Source organism: Thermothielavioides terrestris, chromosome 4 (genome assembly GCF_000226115.1).
Source record: "Thermothielavioides terrestris NRRL 8126 chromosome 4, complete sequence".
Classification (NCBI taxonomy): domain Eukaryota; kingdom Fungi; phylum Ascomycota; class Sordariomycetes; order Sordariales; family Chaetomiaceae; genus Thermothielavioides; species Thermothielavioides terrestris.
The window spans coordinates 1,420,895-1,439,869 of record NC_016460.1 but is presented as its reverse complement, the minus strand read 5'-3'; the positions used below and the strand labels follow the sequence as shown (position 1 = coordinate 1,439,869).

The 18,975-nt window shown below is 59.0% G+C and overlaps 5 protein-coding genes across 5 annotated transcripts; 3 read left to right on the top strand and 2 right to left on the bottom strand.

The window, feature by feature from the left end:
• The first annotated feature begins 589 nt into the window (after window positions 1-589).
• Window positions 590-3,514, top strand: THITE_2118763 (uncharacterized protein). The gene is made up of 6 exons (XM_003655219.1): window positions 590-877; window positions 936-1,137; window positions 1,212-2,822; window positions 2,882-3,029; window positions 3,089-3,274; window positions 3,333-3,514. Exons 1-6 carry the CDS (start codon window positions 849-851, stop codon window positions 3,461-3,463), a joined length of 2,307 nt encoding a protein of 768 aa, XP_003655267.1. The 5' UTR covers window positions 590-848; the 3' UTR covers window positions 3,464-3,514.
• Window positions 3,515-4,055: 541 nt separating this feature from the next.
• THITE_2118762 (uncharacterized protein) lies at window positions 4,056-8,020 on the bottom strand. The gene has a single exon (XM_003655218.1). The coding sequence runs from the start codon at window positions 7,742-7,744 to the stop codon at window positions 4,334-4,336; it is 3,411 nt and encodes a 1,136-aa protein (XP_003655266.1). The 5' UTR covers window positions 7,745-8,020; the 3' UTR covers window positions 4,056-4,333.
• A 98-nt stretch (window positions 8,021-8,118) lies between these two features.
• On the bottom strand, window positions 8,119-9,995 carry THITE_2118761 (uncharacterized protein). Its single transcript, XM_003655217.1, has one exon. The coding sequence runs from the start codon at window positions 9,535-9,537 to the stop codon at window positions 8,992-8,994; it is 546 nt and encodes a 181-aa protein (XP_003655265.1). The 5' UTR covers window positions 9,538-9,995; the 3' UTR covers window positions 8,119-8,991.
• A 2,286-nt stretch (window positions 9,996-12,281) lies between these two features.
• On the top strand, window positions 12,282-13,612 carry THITE_2130617 (uncharacterized protein; the record flags this gene model as incomplete). The annotated part of the gene is made up of 3 exons (XM_003655216.1): window positions 12,282-12,462; window positions 12,540-12,578; window positions 13,041-13,612. 3 exons carry the CDS (start codon window positions 12,282-12,284, stop codon window positions 13,610-13,612), a joined length of 792 nt encoding a protein of 263 aa, XP_003655264.1.
• A 1,169-nt stretch (window positions 13,613-14,781) lies between these two features.
• On the top strand, window positions 14,782-18,464 carry THITE_2118754 (uncharacterized protein). Its single transcript, XM_003655215.1, has 6 exons — window positions 14,782-14,811; window positions 15,071-15,300; window positions 15,447-16,964; window positions 17,017-17,295; window positions 17,355-17,907; window positions 17,966-18,464. Exons 2-6 carry the CDS (start codon window positions 15,289-15,291, stop codon window positions 18,352-18,354), a joined length of 2,751 nt encoding a protein of 916 aa, XP_003655263.1. The 5' UTR covers window positions 14,782-14,811; window positions 15,071-15,288; the 3' UTR covers window positions 18,355-18,464.
• Window positions 18,465-18,975: the final 511 nt, after the last annotated feature.

The following is an 18,975-nucleotide window of genomic DNA, read 5'->3' as shown; positions in this document are numbered from 1 at the left end:
GGCTCATCCAGAGAATCAGCTCCAAGCCAAGGGAAACCGAGCAGCGAGCCATCTCATATGATGGATTTTGGGTTGAAATGTCTACACAGTAAGATTCGGTGTCATTCCGGGCTGATTTTTCTGACGACGCCAAAGTGGCCAAGCGGCACGGGTGGAGGGGTTCGGCCTGCAGGGCAATCTGATGCGAGCCCGGTCCACGGAGCTGCCCTCAGTTCAATGAACCCGGTCGGTGGTGGGAGAAAACCACGGGGATCTCGGATCCCGGTCACACCATTTGCAGCAACGATAGCGTGCATTCAGCTCAAAGCCCACGGGGGAGGCAGAGCAGACCACCTAGCGTAGCAACAAGCAACAACAAGCAGCTCTCAGAGAGCTGCGAAGCTTCCCAAGCCCTGCAGAGCCTGAAGTGAACTGAAAACCTCAAATCGTTTTACTGCCCGAACTCACGCTAGTGTAAGGTTTTGGGTTGAGAGTCCAGACACACTGTCCCATGCATGCTTCCTTCCCAATGGCGGTCGGGCTCCGAACGATGCAAACCTGCGGATGTTGCGGTGGGACCCCCCACCGATCGCGGCCCACCGCCCACAGCCCACGGACCAAGCTCCCTGCTCCCTGCTCGCTGCGGTGTGCTGACAAGGTCAAATTCTCTCCCTCCGACCCCTCAACTGGCTCTTTCCTCCTCCCCTCCCTCTCTCTTTCCCTCTTCTCTTCTCCCATCTCCGCCATCCCCTTCCTCTCTGCACTCCATTCTCAAGTTTTAAGAGTTTGAGGCAGGCCAAGGAAGCGGTCTTGCTTGTTTGCCCTGCTGCCCCTCATCAGATCCTCGATAACCCCTCCCCCGCATCAAGATGGTTCAATCGTCCGTCCTGGGCTTCCCGTAAGTCCAATTGACCCCGACAGTGCCTGGATGACTCGCTGACGGAGATCTCAATCAGCCGTATGGGAGCCCTTCGGGACCTCAAGAAGGCCAACGAGGCCTACTGGGCCGACAAGCTCTCGCAGGCTGACCTCCTCGCCGAGGGCAAGCGGCTGCGCCTGGCCCACTGGAAGATCCAGAAGGACGCCGGTGTTGACATTATCCCCTCCAACGACTTTTCGTTCTACGACCACGTCCTTGACCACATCCAGCTTTTCAATGTGAGTGCAACTCAGCTAAAGCGCCGATTGCTTCGTGTTCCTGCGGCTGATCGATGTGCTTCGCTCTTGGACAGGCTGTCCCCGAACGGTACACCTCGCAGAAGCTGTCCCCGCTCGATGAGTACTTTGCCATGGGCCGTGGCCACCAAAAGGGCGGCGTGGATGTCCCGGCCCTCGAGATGGTCAAGTGGTTCGACTCAAACTACCACTATGTCAAGCCCACCCTCCAGGATAACCAGACCTTCTCCCTTGCTGAGGACCCCAAGCCCGTGCGGGAGTTCCTCGAGGCCAAGGAGGCAGGCTTCCAGACCCGGCCCGTCCTCCTCGGCCCCGTCTCCTTCCTTGCTCTCGGCAAGGCCGACCGTGGCTCCTCCGTCGACCCCATCACCCTTCTTGACAAGCTCGTGCCCGTCTACGTCCAGCTCCTGAAGGCCCTCAAGGCCGCTGGTGCGGAGTCGGTGCAAATCGACGAGCCTGTCCTCGTGTTCGATCTCCGCCCCGAGGTCAAGAGCGCCTTCAAGCCCGCCTACGAGGCTTTCGCCGCTGAGGGCAGCGCCATTCCATCCCTCGTTGTTGCCACCTACTTCGGCGACATCGTCCACAACTTTGACGTCCTCCCGGCATTTAGCCAGGTCCAGGGCCTCCACGTCGACCTTGTCCGGAATCCCGAGCAGCTTGAGCCCGTCCTCAAGCAGCTCGGCCCCTCCCAGATCCTCTCTGCCGGTGTCGTCGACGGCAGGAACATCTGGAAGAACAACTTCCAGAAGTCCCTCAACCTGCTCCAGACTGCCGTCAAGGCCCTCGGCCCCGAGCGCGTCATTGTTGCTACCTCTAGCTCCCTCCTCCACACTCCCCACACTCTCGCCAGCGAGAAGAAGCTCCCGGCCGATGTCTACGAGTGGTTCTCCTTCGCTTGCGAGAAGGTTAAGGAGGTTGCCATCCTCGCCAAGGCCGTGACGGCTCCCGAGACCGTCCGTGCTGAGCTGGATGCCAACGCTGCCGCCATGAAGGCGCGTGCCGAGTCGACCCGCACCAACGATCCCAAGGTCAAGGAGCGCCAGGCTCAAGTGACCGACGCGATGCACCACCGCAAGTCTGCTTTCGAGACTCGCTATGCGCAGCAGAGGAAGCACCTCAACCTCCCGCTGTTCCCGACCACCACCATCGGCTCCTTCCCCCAGACCAGCGAGATTCGCGTCCAGCGGAACAAGTTCACCAAGGGTGAGATTACCGAGCAGGAGTACGATGACTTCATCAAGAAGGAGATCGACCTTGCCATCCAGATCCAGGATGAGCTCGGCCTCGACGTCTATGTCCACGGTGAGCCTGAGCGTAACGACATGGTTCAGTACTTTGGCGAGCGCCTCCAGGGCTACGTGTTCACTACCCACGCCTGGGTCCAGTCCTACGGCTCCCGCTGCGTCCGTCCCCCCATCATTGTCGGCGACATCTCTCGCCCGGCTCCCATGACCGTCAAGGAGTCCAAGTATGCTGCTTCGGTCTCCAAGAAGCCCATGAAGGGCATGCTTACTGGTCCTGTCACCTGCTTGCGGTGGTCTTTCCCCCGTGACGATGTCCACCAGTCGGTTCAGTGCCAGCAGCTTGCTCTGGCCCTCCGTGACGAGGTCATCGACCTGGAGAAGAACGGCATCTTCGTCATACAGGTCGATGAGCCCGCTCTTCGTGTAAGTCCGCGCCGTCTCTAAAGTCGCCAGACGGTTCAGAAGCTAACACTCCAATCTAGGAGGGTCTCCCTCTCCGCAAGGGCCCCGAGCGTGACGCCTATCTCAAGTGGGCCGTCAACAGCTTCAAGCTGGCCACCGCCGGCGTCGAGGACTCGACTCAGATCCACTCGCACTTCTGCTACTCGGAGTTCCAGGACTTCTTCCACGGTGAGTTGACAAGTATGCTCTTTGTCGCGGAAGACAACCCTTGCTGACTCGTGCCTTAGCCATCGCTGCGCTGGATGCCGATGTTCTCTCGATTGAGAACTCGAAGTCCGACGCCAAGCTCCTCAAGGTCTTCATTGACGAGGCATACCCGCGCCACATTGGCCCTGGTGTCTATGATATCCACAGCCCCCGTGTTCCTCCTGAGTCGGAGTTCAAGCAGCGCATCCAGGAGATGCTCCAGTATCGTAAGTGGAACTGCGCCAGTTATGTGCGCGCAAGAAACATGCACTGACTGCGAAACAGTCCGCCCTGAGCAGCTCTGGATTAACCCCGACTGCGGTCTCAAGACCCGCAAGTGGGATGAGGTCAAGGGTGCTCTCACCCACATGGTCAACGCTGCCAAGTACTTCCGTGAGCAGTACTCGAAGGCTTAATTGCCTCAACAGCTTGCACAAGGGTGTCGTGGCTTGACGGTGCCGTATGCTTTTCCGGGTTTTGTTTCAACAGCATTTCATTTTGGGGGTCCTCTAGCGGGTTATAAAATGGGCAACGATAGATGATACCCCAAGCGCGCCATTCTCAACTCGGCGTTGGTGGTCAAGGGAAAAATCCGGGTTTTCAACAGCATAGCATAAATCGGGAAAGGGGGTGTCGCCATTCTCAACTCGGCGTTTAGGGGATGAAAAAGTCTTAGACATTGGGTTTGGTGTTGATGTGGGGAAATTGGTCGGGATGGGTCGGTCAGCATGGGGCTGCGAGCTACATCTTCAACAAGATGCGACGTTCCTAGCCAGGGAAAGGGTCTGCCTTCACTAAGCAGTGCGCGCGTGAAGTGGGTTTCAGACTGGCTCGGGGTTGGGCAATGTCTTCAGAGAGGACCATAGACCATGCGGTGTAATACGATTGGTTCCGTGGTGCCCTAACTAGCAACGAGGCATTAGACCCAGCATCGGTCACCCTAGGCGACTTGACGTTGAATGTACAGGAAGTTTGATGATCTGTTTATTTGCCGAACCCTCTTCCACATTGTTGTGGCCACGGTAGAATAGTATTCACGGAGGTAATCATAAGTGTGTCATTGCCAACAGATTTAGGCATTGTAATACCCAACGGCTAATCTACGTCCCTGATACGCGATGTTCTGTACATGGAGTCTGCAACTGAGACTCAAAACCGGCCAACACCAGGCTAAATCTTGTCTTCGTCCGTCTTGTCTTCCTTCCTTTCTCGACGCGCCTCTCCCGGGCTCTAAGCCCAAACTTGCAGTGTGTATACAACGAGACACCAGTATTATACCAAATAATTCACTCGGCCCACCCGAAAACATCTCCCACCGCGACCGTGTTACACCGCACGCCGGCCAGCGCCACAACCAGGCCGACGACGTCGACGACCAGCAGCACCACGGCGGCGGTCATGAAGCGCGGCCCGAACACGCGGTACAGCATCAGGTGGCGGCGGAGGTGGCCGGCCCAGGCCATGGTGGCGAGGCTCTCGGCGGCGAAGTAGGCGACGAAGGCGCCGAGGGCGCGGCTGATGGCGTCGAGCAGGCCCTTGCGGCGGGGGCCGGCCTTCCAGAGGGCGAGCAGCGGGGCGGCGGCGGCGGCGAGCACGGGGCCGGCGAAGGTGTTGAGGCCCACGAGCAGCGGGCTGTAGGGGTAGCGGACGGCGAAGAGCGGGATGAAGGCGGCGTCCCACTGGATCGTGCTCAGCACGGCCTGGTGGCCGGTCGTGAAGAAGTGGAAGGTGCCGAGCACGGCGAGCATGACCGGCCCGATCGGCGAGGTCGGCAGCCCCAGGTGGTCGAGGATCTCGAGCAGGGAGAGCACCTGCCACGCCATGAGCGCCAGCGCGCCGGCGCCCATCGGCTTGGAGAGCAGCATGCAGGCGGCGAAGAGGTTGAGCGGGAGCAGGAGGTAGCGCGCGCCGTGGGCGTTGGCGTAGCCGAGGATGGCAACCTGCGCCTTGGACGGCGTGGAGCGGCTGGCTGACGTGATGACGGAGACGCAGGGCGGTGCCCAGATGAATGCGGTGGTGCCGGCCACGAAGGCCAGGCCCAGGACGATCTGGGCCGTGACGACGCTGATGGTTTTGAGGGTTTTGTCGGGGAGGCCTGGGATCCAGTTGCCGTTGTCGGCGGCGTCGAGGAGCCAGTAGAGCGCGGACATGAAAAGGCCGGTGCGGAAAACGTAGCCGATCCAAGTCGGGGCGAGACCCTCGTAGGACCGAGTTGGTTGCAGGTAGGCCTTGAGGACGGACGGGAGGACGAGCGAGACGAGGAAGGGGATGGCCAACTGCCACGGGGCAGAGGTCGAGGACGTGGCGGAGGCGTAGTAGGTCGAGACGCAGTAGGGCATCTGCTCCTCGCGGCAAAGCTTGGAGAAGGAGGCGACGCGCCCGAGCAGGACGAAGACGACCGAGTGGTAGATGGCCAGGTAGCGGTCGGTTCGCGAAGGCAGCCTGAGCGCCGAAAGGGCACTGACGACGCCGAAGGTTGTGATGAAGAAGAGGAGTATCGAGTCCTCCCAAATGGTATACGAGTTGGACGCGAAGCCAACAGACTGGCTGACGGTGAAAATGACGGCCATCCATCCCCACATCGTTCTTGGAAGGAGCTTCAACAAGGTCTCTTGGGCCTCATACATGGACGCCAGGACGGCCGCGATGCTTGTCAGGGCGGCAATTCCAGCACCGCGGTACCAGTCGCCAGCCCCTGAGACGGATGAGGAGACAACACCGCCAATAAGGCCAGGTAGAGCACCAATAACGGCAGCACGGACCAGACGCTTGTCGAGGGTATCAACGGGAATGGATTCGGCGTCAGCCTCGATGCCCTGCAGCTCCAGGCTCTGTTCCGCGAGATCAAGCTCTTCGTCATCAATGACATCGTCATCATCTCCCTTGGAGACGTAGACGAGGAGGGTAATGAGGCCAAGCGCCATGATGGCCATGCCGAGGCCCATGTTCTTCAGGTCGAATCTCGCCCACAGACCCTTGCACCTGTGCAACGTCTCTGCTTGGTACGCAGCAAAGGCCGAGAAGATCGCGCGCCAGTCTTGCTTCTTGCCCTTGCCAACAAGACCTTCGGCTTTGACCCAGAGCTCGCTGGGAGACCCAGGCCCGGAAGACTGCTCGATCCCACGGGCAGCGTAGTACGATGCCTGATACCGTTTGATACCAGCCGCTGTCACCCTCTCAGCGGCAGCCAAGTTGGCCCAGGAATTGCCCGCAGGCCCGGCAAAAGCCTCTTCGATGGGTCGTCCCAGGTTATTGAAGGGGATGGGAATGCCTAGCAACAGCGCCAGCGTGGGAACAAGATCGATCTGGTTGACGGGCCGGGTCTTGGCGGTAGCCGGGGGCGTTACATGTTCCGGCTCGGTCCTGCCAAAGATGCCTTTCGGCGAGTACATCCACAGGGCGGCCTCGACCTCGTCGTCGCTCTCGCCGCCGTGGTCACCCTTGCCGTCCATGCCGTGATCACCCATCACGACCAGAACTGTCTTGTCGTCGATGGTGGCCGCCAGGTCCCGGATGAACGCGTCCATCTGCCGCAGCTTCTTGGTCATTTCCGGGTGATTCGGTCCGTAGCGGTGGCCGGCGTGATCCACGCCTAGGCAGTGTCCTATGAGGAGATCCCATTCGTCCTTCCTGCCCATCAGCGGGAATATGTGCTCAATAACCCCGTTATCAACCGTGTGCAGATCCCAGACATTGAAGCTGTCGTACGCCCTGCTCAGGTTCCCCTCGAAATACTCCGGGAAGAGCGCCTCCCACGTATCGTCCCCAAGATGCACAATCCTCTTGCCGGCATCCCGCAGCTGCATTAGCAGATTATCCTCGTCGATCGCCGTGCCCGAAAAGCTGCTGCCCACGTCCACAAACGTCGGCAGCGTCCCGGTGGTCAGCCCTTTCAGTCGCTGTAGCGTCGACGTCGGCGGATCCGCAATGAACGGCCTCAGGAACGCCCTGGCCGGCTCCCTCACCGCCGTCTCCCACATGAACGGAAACGCATCATGAAACGGCTCCCCGTCCCCCACCGGCACGGTAAAGTCATACCGCAGCGCATCAATCACCACCACTACCGCGCGCTCAAACGTCCGCGGATGCCAACAACCCCCATCAACCGTTCCCTTGCCCTCCCACGGCGGCAGCAGATCCACAACACCCCCCGCCGCCGCCGCCGCCTTCCCGGCGACTCTGGCTCCAGCTCCAACCCCGGACCCGAGCAAAGAAGCCGAGCCCGAGCCGGCCCGCTGCGCACCCGCACCTGCACCCGCATCCGCCAGCGCCGTCGGCGGCGCCCCGCACGCCGACTTCTCCTCCAGCACCAGGCGCGTCAGCAGGAAGCCGCTCGTGAAGTAGGCGATGCCGGCGGCGTGCACGCACAGCAGCCAGACCCAGAAGCCGGCGGTCCACGCCCAGCGGGCGAGGTAGGCGCGCTTGCGCGCCGCGTCGAGGCGGGCGCGGCGGCGGCGGGGGTGGTGGTCGGGCGCTGCTGCTTCCGCGAGGGTTCGCTTCTCTTTTTGTTCTTGTTCCTGCTCTCGTTCCTGCTTCCGATCTTGTCTGGACGGCGCCGGCTTCTTCTTTTGGGGTGCGTCTGCGGCATTCTCAGCTTGTTCCTTGGCGCGCTTGGCGGCGGCGAACTGCGCGGCGATGGTCTTGTAGTCGGGCAGCGGCTGGGCGGCCTTTTTCGGGGCTGGTTGCGGCGGCGGCATGGTGGAGGTGTGGGAAGTGGAAAAGGGGTATCACGGAAGAGGGTACATGGGACAAACGAGCGGATGGCAGAAGGACAGAAAGGAAAGAAGGAAGGACGATTGAATGTTGAAAGAGGGGAGGAGTAAAAAGAGGTGTTGGGTCTGCCTCACGGACAATCTCCCAGTCCCATTGATGAAGTCTTGTACTGTTTAGACTCGAATTACGGAAGGGAAGGAGAATGCGCCATTTCAGATGAGGTCGAATGGTTATCTGAAGGGTTCGACGTCGGGAATTTCTGGGAGCTCCAGACACATCGAAGGCATCTCCACCGTCATTAGCAGGGTGACAGCACAACCCTAACCCTTACACGAGTTCCAGGGGAAGGGGAAGGTTTCCAGGGGAAGATACGGGCATATGTCAGGTAGTGTAATCTCCGAGGCAAAGCGCGCTTATTTCTCATTAACTATGTACTGCTAATGTTTTTGCTGTGTCTCGCTGAAGCGAACTCCGGACCCAGGATGGACCGGCTTGATTTGGTCGGGCCTAACGCCTTCAACTCAGGTTCTCCCGGCGTTCAGCTCGCTGTCTCGTTAGCTCTCGGCGCCCATTCTCGTCCGTGGGCAAGAATCGTCGAGATGTTTTCCGCCTCTTGATCATTCGGCTGAGCAGATTCGAGGCGTTCGCGCTGGCGGTGGGCAACAAGAAAGGACAGACTCCAGGACCTTCGGCCGTACACCAACATGGATGTAGCAAGGAATGAATGGCAGCGCCCAGCAGACAGCAAGGCTTCGAATAATAATTATACAATATGAGAATATGTCGGTACAAATATGCCACAAGCCCACCCGACATTGTCGGTCAACTCGTCCCAGTCGTATATATCGCTGTGCCCTGGTCGCCCCAACCCCGCACGCAGAAGCGTCCGCGATCGAACCCGCGCGGCCGGTTTTACAGCACCAGGGGAAGGCCCGCGCGCGGGAAAAGCCCGTCCCTCTGTGCTCCCCGGTTTTGCTTCCAAAATCAGAAGCCCTCCCCTCCTCATCTTGGAATGCCGGGGCGGGGCGCCAGGTGCACACGGAATTAGAAAATAGTAAATTGGTGGCCGGCGCGTGTATGGTGGTATCTCTTTTCGTTTCCCTGTCCGTTCGTTGCAACTCCGCACGCCCATGAAGATCGTAACGATGGCCAATTCGCTCGTCTGCCGGACGGAGGCCGTACTGTCCGCAAGAATCACTGGGATCTCTCCCAGTGCTTGGCTCGATGCGGCTTAGCGGAACTCCTTCTCCTTTAACCCGCCGATCTTGTCCATGTCGATGGCGTAAAATTGTGTGCTGCTCTCCTTCTCGTAGGCCGGGAGCTGCTCCTCGGGCAGGGGCTCGAGGCCGATGGTAGTCTCGCCGACTCTGACGACGACGACGCGACCGCTCTTCCGCCGGCCATGCTCGTCCTGCTCGTCGGGGAAGGTGATGTGGATCTCGGGAACGTTGTCGGGGGAGTGAGGGGGCGAGTGGGGGTTTGCGAGCATGGGCTGGCCGCCACCGTTCACGACGATCACACTGGACCGTCCGTGGCCGTTGCCCGTCTGGATGGTGAGGCGGCGGTGGTTGCCTGTCCGCTTGACTTCCTGGTATTGCGGCAGGGTCTCCTTCATCATTTGCTTCTTCCTGCGCATCCGCCGCAGCAGGACGAAGAGCGCGAAGGACAGGAGACCGAAGAAGACGAGGACGAGAAGGACGATCAAGAGGTTGACGACGGAGCTGTTGTCGCTGGTCTGGTCGCTGCCCCGAGCGATGAGTTTGGTAAACGAGTCCATGGTGGAAAATGAATGTGTGGGTTCCGCTCGAAGGGAAGTCGCTTTGCCCAGTATGCAATTGCCAAATGATTGTGTATGGACCGCTGAACCTCGGAATCTGCATCTCATTGTCAGTCCCGGTCCAGAGCGAGATACGCGGCAACTGCACGGCGAACACAGAAAGGATGCAACGCACGACTATGTATGAGCCCCGGAGAATCTCGCGCGCGGCTCAGGGGATTGCATCGATCAAAGGATGGAACGGAAATCGACTAAAAAGAGTGAAGTCGATTCCCAACGTTAGCGAGGACGAAGGAGTGACAGAAAGAACGACGGACGCAGTCCCTGAACCGTGACGCCGGCGAGATGGTGAGATGGGAAAAAGAGGAGGTGAGGAGGAGCAGCGGCGCAGACCAAAGCTGGCGAGGTCTTGCCCAAGTACGGAATCGTACCGCCCAGCGCCCACCGCCTCGTCAGGGGAGCGAGCACACAAGCGCTACCCTCGCAAGCGACTTTCACTGAATTGGGATGAATGGTCCCATCCAATTCAACAACCCAACCAATCAGGGCGCCACTACGCGACCATGAGGGTGGGTCCCAATTTGACAACCGCCCAGCAAGGTCCCTGTCGGCGAGTTGCTGAACTTGGCTCTTCCAGGCCCTGTGGCCTAGACCAAGCAACTCGTGGAATCCACGAGCAAGCCAAGTGGCCATCACGGAGAAACATCCACATCTCATCATTTTGGTGAAGGCAGCTATCGCTGCGCATTGTGACGAGATGCGGCCAAAGAGAGTCGCCCAACTTGCTCGTTGACAACCTCATCTCCTTGTCTCACTTGCTGGCCTGGTGTGGTCCCCTCCTTCAGCCGTGTACAGAGTAAGGAATTCCGAGATTCGCTGCCTTGCCGCTCGGCATGGTCTCCCCTTTCACTCCGCTGACCGTCAGGGTACCGTGGCACCCACACCACGCACTGCATCGGCGGCAATCGCTGGCGCGATAAGTACGGAATATGTGACTGAGGAAGGTGGTCGAACCCTCGAATCTCACTGAAACCTACCGTACTTGGTCACTACACAGAAAGTCGGCAACCAGCTCTGCGCACCCATTCATCGTGAGGGGAGCTGCTTCTCGAACGGCCTGCTGCCTGACTCTGTTGACATGGCTCCAAAAGCTTACAGAACGGGCTTCCTGTGTTGCCTGCTCGTGCGGAAAGCTACCTTGCCTTCCTTGCCTTAACCAGGTGGCGACTTGCTCAAGGGGGCGCGTTAGAGCCGTCCTGCCCGTCAGCATCGACCATCCGCTCGTTGGAGACACCACGGATGTTGCTTTACCTCCGCGCTGAGACCGGATTTGGGAGGCATACGCACGCGCTGTCTGACACAGATATGACATCGAGGTGACCCTGCAAGTATCGGAGCAGGCGCTGGTGTATCGTTTCCGCCATGGGCGAGGGCATAGGCACTGATCATCCCAGGATCCTCTCCGCTGCTGCACTGGAGACTTCAGCGAAAGCTGTACTCCAACCGCGATCTGGCCGCGTGCTCTCCCGCCGTTCTTTGCCTGCCGGGTACGGATACAGGCGTCTGCCACGACCCTCCCTCCATGTTTGGGGATGGCGTCGTCGGGCTCTGAGATAGCGACGGCTGTCGTCTCACAGATCAGTGATTCTGCCTCAAGTGACGGGTACAGCAGGACACCGTTGGGGAGATACCAGCGGGCGCGAAATTAAGGGCGGTATGGCAAGCGAGCACAACGACGTTTCGGTGCTCCATCCGGCCGTCTGTGTCTCGTCCTGGCGCCATCCCAATGGGTGCAAGCCTACCTCACCGTCCACAACAACGACCGGCCGACACGTCGCTGGCCAACAAGCAGCGTTTGTACTCGCCGAGGACGACAGCTCCGTCACCTTGCTCGGAAGTGACCACGAAGCTGTCCATGGCTGTGAAGTACGGGCTAGGCCATGATGCAGTCCGTCGAGGTGCGAGATTTGGAGTCATGCCCCCACGCCGTCTTTCCGTCTGCGTGTCCGTCAAGAGCCCGAATGGTGACGGTCAAAATCCTTGACCGGTGCCTCCCTGCTGGCCGAACAACCTAGTCGCCTTCCAGTTGTCGTCATCCAGCACACCGTCGAGCTGTCTTCCCAGCGGCACCACACCAGATGCACGAGATTCAATGCTGGCGATTTCCTGCGATTTCCCGGCTGTCGCCCAGCTCTCCTTCTCCTGAAACAAGGCCGCAAATCGGAGCCTGCCAAGACATGAACGTCCCTACCATGGTAGCAACGCTCGTATGAGGCTCGCACAGTAGGGATAGCTTTGGCTTGGTAAGGCAGGCCGCGCCAAGAGCGTGAGAAGTAAACTTGAGTGCGGCGTTTATAAGCACAGAAGACAGGACACACCGCATACAGGGGACGTTTGGCATCGAGTGGCTGTGCAACGACTTACCGACCGTGTTGGGATCATGATGCACATAACTGCACATAGTGTAAACACAGAAGCGGCCCCCAGAAACAGAGGCAGCAGGGTGGCACAGCGAGTGGGCTGCACTGGGTTCTGAAACCGATTAGACATGCTGACCGACTGAGTCGAGATATCGGGCAGGTGGCACAAGGCGGAAGCCGACCTGGTCTACCCCGGATCCAGCTGCTTCACCAAGTGCAGCGGCGCATCGAGATCCAACAGGGGGAGGGAAGAGGCGATGGCTGTCCTTCGAGACATTTGTGTTGATCCCCGCTCGACATTCTCGGCCCGGCACAGCAGAGGAAATGAAGGGCATTCCTCCGTGGTCGCCGCGGGCACGCGGCTCTTCCTCGACGGGGAGAGATAGCCACGCTCGATGGCATCCCTTGCCGCATGGGGTCGCACTCCAATACAACGAGTGCCAGGCAGCCCTCATCGCTTTCATGCCAATGGGTATTACCGATCGGCAGGAAGAAGGGTACTACGGTGCGTGGTTGCACTTACTCGGTATTGCGTTATCTGGCGCCAGATTTTGCCCTGTTTCCGTAAACCCGTCTGTCTAGGTACGCCTGCCGGCGAGTCCCGTTTCACTATCCTGGACTGTGCGGCATGCATCAGTTAGCCCGGCTGCCGCGTGTGGATGGATGCATGCCATACCATCGTAGACACACGAGCCCTTGCCCTCTCCTTGGCGAATAGGGCGTCGTGAGAGACAGGATCATTGCATACAATAACTACAGACGAGGCCCCCTTGGCCGTGGACATGCCCTATTCTGCTCTGGGCTAACAACCCAATTGTATGTATGGGATTGTACATACGGCATCCCTGGTTCTGCGCTGCTACAAATTCATTTTGTCCGCGCTCACGTCGCCGGGTTCTTGTCTTGTTTTGCTGTTACGGACTTCTCAGTTTGACCACCAAGTTGGCCGGAAACGCAGCGGTTGGCGACGCCGGTTGCCGCCGGTACATACTTCGTAGGTGTTGGCGACTCTGACAGTGTTATGGGCGAATGCCTCCTTCACCCTCCCTCCTCCGTGCGTTGGACTGCTTATTCGTTAACTAGCTCACAAACAACAGGGGAAAGACGCGCAGCGGCACAGTCCCCTGCTCAGTGCCTCGAATCGCCGATCCCACTCCGCTCGATCTTACCCGAGTTGGACCTCCAACACCGCCCAGCCGGCGAAGCGATCCATCGCGCATTGGAAGGAAGAGCCAACCGCTCCCGGGGTCCTTCTGAGCGCCGTCTTCAGCGCCAGTCGACGGGAAACACAGAAGAAAAAGGAGTTCCCGAGCGGAACCGGGTGGTGTTTCGGCGCACAGGTCACAGCAACCAACGCAGGATTTCGTCCTAGTGTCGTGCTAGTGGTGCCCTGGACGAGAAATTACCTGAGCCTGTGCAACCAACGCTTCTGCGTGCAGTACCAACAGGCAAGTTTGTTGCACCGTTGCCACGGCCTGTACGGATTACCACCAAAAGCCTTCTCGGCGCCGGAGCCTCCCGCGCAACCCAGACCCTTCGGGATCTCCAATCTCTTTCGTCAAGGCAGATTTCGAATCCCAAAACGTTTCCTGACGGGACGCCAGCGAACGCCGAACTTTTCTGCCACCGCATCCCTCGACATCAGCCGCTCGTGAACGGCAGCGACAATCGATCGGCAGTGGGTGTGGGGAAGATCGCATTCATCCACAAGCAAGTGCTGTTTCGCATGGCCGCCGCAACTGCACAGCCCACCTCGCCATTTGATACCTGAACCACGATTTCGCAACAACGACGTCAAATTTCCAGCTCCGGCCCCGAGTTGCAACAATCGGCTTGGCTTGACGCGATCCGCCAGCAAAAATTTGCGAGGACGCATGTGACGGAGAGGTTAACGAGGGCGGTCACGCGGAGTCGAATGAAGCCCTAACCTCACAGGAGGAACATTCAGGTTGGGGTTGTCACAGGCAGTTGCTGGATCGGGCTGGGTCTCGTCCGAAGTCAAGGTAAGGTTGTGCTGCGTGTGGTATCGAGGCGTGCAGCAAGTCCCTGTGCCAGAGCGCCGCATCCGGCTCCTCTTCCCCTGGTCCTTGAAGGCAACGCGGGTCCCTAAAAAAAGGCACAGACTTCCAAGGTTGAGACGCCGGCTCCAAAATCCCCCACAAAAAAACGGCTTTTTTGGGACCCGTTTGCTGGATCCCCCCGAGAAGTTCGAACCAAACAGCTGGACCTGAGCGCACCCCGGCACCCGAGAAAAGCCCTGCTGCTGTGGGAGAGAGCCCTGCCCTTTCCGAGTACGGATAAGGCAACCTTGAATCATCTGTCCCGGTTTGGCCAGGTAGGCAGCTGCCTCCAATTCTCTTTGTCGTGTGCTCTCGCCCCGCCTGCCCTGCCTTAGCGACCTCAGCTCCTGCCCCCCCCCTTGTCGCGACTTCCATCTCGAGGGACAAGTGCCCCTCTTCCTCCACCTCCACACCCTCAAGCCGACTCCTGCGTCGCTTCGAGAGCACTGCAAAGACACCCCATCCCTTGGCTAGGCTGCCCCCGAGAGTGGAGACACGCAAGATCTGGGCATCCATTCATACTACCTCGTCACGGCCTCGCAGCTCTCCGGTACCGTATGTCTGGCCTTTCCTCTGTTCTGTCTGCCTTTTTTTTCCTTTCCTTTTGTCGTGTCTCTACTTCATACCTATCCTAGGTCTTGCTTGCCCGCAGCTTCGCCGAGCGGCGCCCGACTTCTTTCTCACCCTGTTCCCTTCCAGGTTGTCCGTCTGCTCTGGGGGTACTGCGAGAGGCATGTGCTTGTGGGCAGGTAATTCGATCCCTGTGTTTTTTGGTTTGCTTGCATGCCATAACGGTACTGTTTAACTACCTTTATGTCATGCACCCAGCCTCCCAGCACCGTCAGCGCCTGCTCCCCGGCCCGCCGATGGCTGATGGGGCACCTCTCAGCAGCACGGGATAGTTATCGAATAAGCCGGGCCCTCCCTTCAAGTGGTTTCGCAGTGTGGGATGCATCATCAGCCTTACCACAATCCTCCCTCCCACCCCACCACTGCCACCGCTTCCCGACCTCTTGGCTCATACGTCCTGACCTCGCTTCGACCGTCTTATAGTTTCCGCGAAGCTCGCACCGCCGTCGTTTCCAATACCTACCTTATAGAATCAAGGCCGGGCACGCTCGGCAGCGCCGCACATTGCCCGCGTCGCGCTCGACATTCCAGCGACACCTTTCGAACCCATAATCCCGGTCGGGCAGGCTGCCGTGCCGACCTCCATACACCTTCGACAAAGCCATATATTACAATATCGGCATACAAGCTCGCTTCGCACCATGTCGAACACGGTAGGCGGTTGCTTTTTTGCAAAGCGTTGATATTGCATACGAGACTTCTGCTGGCTGGCACCCGCAGCGCCGCATGGGGAGCAGTCGCCGTTGCTCGCGCCGCTTCCGCACCTCGCAATACAGGACTAGCTAACCTTGGGATCAAGGACCAGTCACGACACAGTCGGTTTTCCAACTTCCCTGGGCTATCGTCCATCCCAAACGGGAACGACAGGCCACTACAGAGCCTCACCAACTCCTTCACGTATTCATCACCTGGGACATGGAACACCAGCGGCCTCGGAGGCGTGGTTAGGGGCAGAGACGTGGCGGCACCCAGAGGCCCGTCGGCGCCCGAAGCGCAGTCGCGAGCTGAAGCGTCAGGGTCTGCTGGTTATTCAGGCTCCAACAAAGGACTTGTCTCTGGTCCTTCAAGTTCCGATGCTCTCGTGACCATGTCCGGAGCCGATCCGTGGGGTAGCGGATCGGGCGTTTGGAATTTGACAGATACCACGCAGTCACGCACTCTCCCAGCCAGCAGTTCTCCGAGAAACCGGTCAGATGCCTCCGTTCGCGACGGAAATTCAACATACTCTACAGCCCCGGCGACGGGCATCCCCCGAAGTCTCCTCGGCCCGAAACAGAACTCATTAACTGCAATCGATTCCATGACCGCTGCATTTCAGGGTTCATCTTCTCTGGCGCAACAGTACGACGTGGGTCTGGAAAATCTTGGCATGCTCGGCCGGCCTGCGAGGCAGGAGCCCGAACACAGGCGGTCAGGACTCCTATCGTCCCATACACGGCTGCAGGAGTTGTCCTTCATGACCTCTCCCGTAGGCCATCCTTCGCGCAACTCCGTCTCCAGCCACGCCGCGCCAGAGTTGCTCGGCCAGACGAATCCGTTGGGCGATTCGGGTTCTGATCTCCCCGCGGATCGCTCTGCGCACTCCCAACGGCCGTCCCTTCCAGGTTCGCTCTACAACTCGCTGAGCTTGGAACCAACTCCTGCGCCGCATCCGGATGAGGAGCTACTGGCCGGATCCCTCCTTAGGCTGGGGCTGGGCGGTGGTCGGACCAACGGGCCTGCGCACAACACATCCAACGGTCCGGCCTACGGCAACGGAACCCAAACACAACACTTTGAGTTCAACCCGGGGCCGCAACCGTGGGGAGGCGGCGGCCAGCCGTACGACGCGTATGCGAATGGCCCGGAATTCGAGAAACGAGGCTCGATCGTGGACCGGAGTTCGCCCGCGGGAAGTACCTACCGCGCCAACGGCGCATTGAACAGCCCCAGGGGGCTTACAAGCAGCCCGCAACAGAACCCGGATGCATGGTCGAGACCCGCTTCGCGGGATCCGAGGATGAGTGGTTCTGACGTCGACCGGCGAGCCCTCGCGCACCATCTCTTCCAGTCGCCAACCCCTTTCTTCCCGGGCGCCCCATTCTATGGTCCGAGCTATCAAGCCTATGCCGGCCAGCTCTTCCCTCCGTTTGGCGACCTGGCTCACTCGGCTCACATGCTGGATCCTTGCATGTCCGTGCCTCATTACCCCGTCTCCGCTGCAGGAGTCGCAATCGTTCCTGCCAGACCCGACGACCCGGGGAAGGCTTTCAGGAGTGCGCTTCTGCACGAATACAAGTACGGCCCCAAGTCTTCGGTTAAGCACTGGGGGCTCAAGGTAAAACAGCCGTATACGACGGGCCATGCGAGCATTGACTGACGTGGTGCAGGATATCGCGGGCCATGTTGTCGAGTTCAGCAGCGACCAAAGCGGTTCCCGCTTCATCCAAGAGAAACTCGAGTCCGCCAACGGCGATGAGAAGGACCAGGTTTTCCGAGAGATCGAGCCAAATGCCGTCCCGCTGATGAAGGACCTGTTTGGCAATTACGTGATACAGAAGTTCTTTGAGCACGGCGATCAGATCCAGAAAAAGGTGCTTCTCAGAGCCATGAAGGGCAAGGTTATGGATCTGTCAATGCAGATGTACGCCTGCCGCGTGGTCCAGAAGGTCAGCGATCATGCAAACCAGCCCTGCCCTGCCCCATGCGAAGGCTGACATCTAAGTAGGCTCTGGAGAATGTGCTGGTTGAGCAGCAAGCCGAACTGGTGAAGGAGCTGGAGGCGGATGTCGTGAAGGTAGCCACAGACCCGCACGGAAACCACGTGGTCCAGCAAGCCATCGCGCTGGTCCCCCGCCAGCACATTGGCTTCATCATAGGCGCATTCAAGGGCCGTGTCTGCGAGCTCGCTTCCCAGCAGTACGCCTGCCGGGTCATCCAGAGGATCCTGGAGCACGGGACCGAAGCGGACAAGGCTGCCGTGACACAGGAGCTCCACAAGTCAGCTGAGACGCTGATAAAACACCCGTACGGCAACTACGTTATCCAACATGTTCTCCACCACGGGAGGGCCGAAGACCGATCCAAGATCATTGACGTCGTCATGGCCGACCTCGTGGCGCTGTCGAAAAGCAAGTGCGCGTCCAACGTAGTGGAAAAGTGCATTGCCTTCGGCACCCGGGAAGAGCAGCGGGCCATCTGGGACCGCCTCGTCGCTGACGGGGAGGACAACTGCCCGCTCTTCCAGTTGGCCAAGGATCAATATGGCAACTATGTCGTCCGTAAGTCTTGGTTCCGTGTTTCCATCTCGCTTTACTCCGGATGCTGACGGGCGTGTAGAAAAACTGATTGCCCTGCCTGTGGACCAACACAAGGAGGCGCTCCTCCAGAAGCTGAAAGCCCATCTCCAGTCCGTCCGAAAGGCCCCCGGCGCAGGGAAGCAAATGACGACCATCGAGCGGGTGATCGCGGAGGTGACGAAGAATCTCACCCCGCCAGCGGCTTCCCCTGCCTCGCCCGGTCTGCAGGTCGATATCGGCTCGGCCGCGCCGACTCCGAATCTGACCATGGACCCGAACAGCCCACTGAGCACGCCGTCGAGCAGCGTCCCGTACGCCAACGGAGACGGCGTTGAGCCGGTTGCCGACCACGCCAGTGGCCAACCTCCTGAAAAAGGCCAAGAACCCGCCACACCGTGTCCCCAGCCGCAGATAGGAGGAGACCTGTGATTCTCCGACAGGCGCAACTAAGAAACTAGAAATTTGCCGCGATCTTTCTAGTCCGCGGCTTCGCTTCACGTTTACAACCCGCAAAGTCTCTTTCTCGGGTTAATCCAGTACAACGTTTTAATTCACCATGAGCAGCAAGTACAACAACGCAGCGGGGTTTTGCTTTCGGGGTGTTTTCTTCCAGGGGAACTACACTGGTATCATGGTTATCATGACGATATGGCTACGATTGCCTTTGGTTGTTGGGGGGTTCTCAGAGAAGGTCATGGGGGTTTACATTCTCATTTTTTTTTCTATTTTCCGGGTTCTCCCTCGATACACCACATACACCATCGTCTCCTTCTTGTTGCTCTGCTTTCTTTGCACCAGGGGAGTTATTTTTGCTACTTATCTTACACTCACTCCGTTGTTACCCCTGCTTGGGACATCAAGCATCTACAACGACTTTTACACAAGACGACACAATCCCCCCTTCCCCCCAGCATACCGTATTTCGTCTATTTTATTTGCCTGTGTTGTTTATTTATCTTAATTTGTAAAAGGCTTGCGTTGTTAATTTTTGCTGCGGTCAGTTCGGGCCGGGTTAGGTTGGGCTGGGGTCAGGCTGGGTTGGGCTGCGGG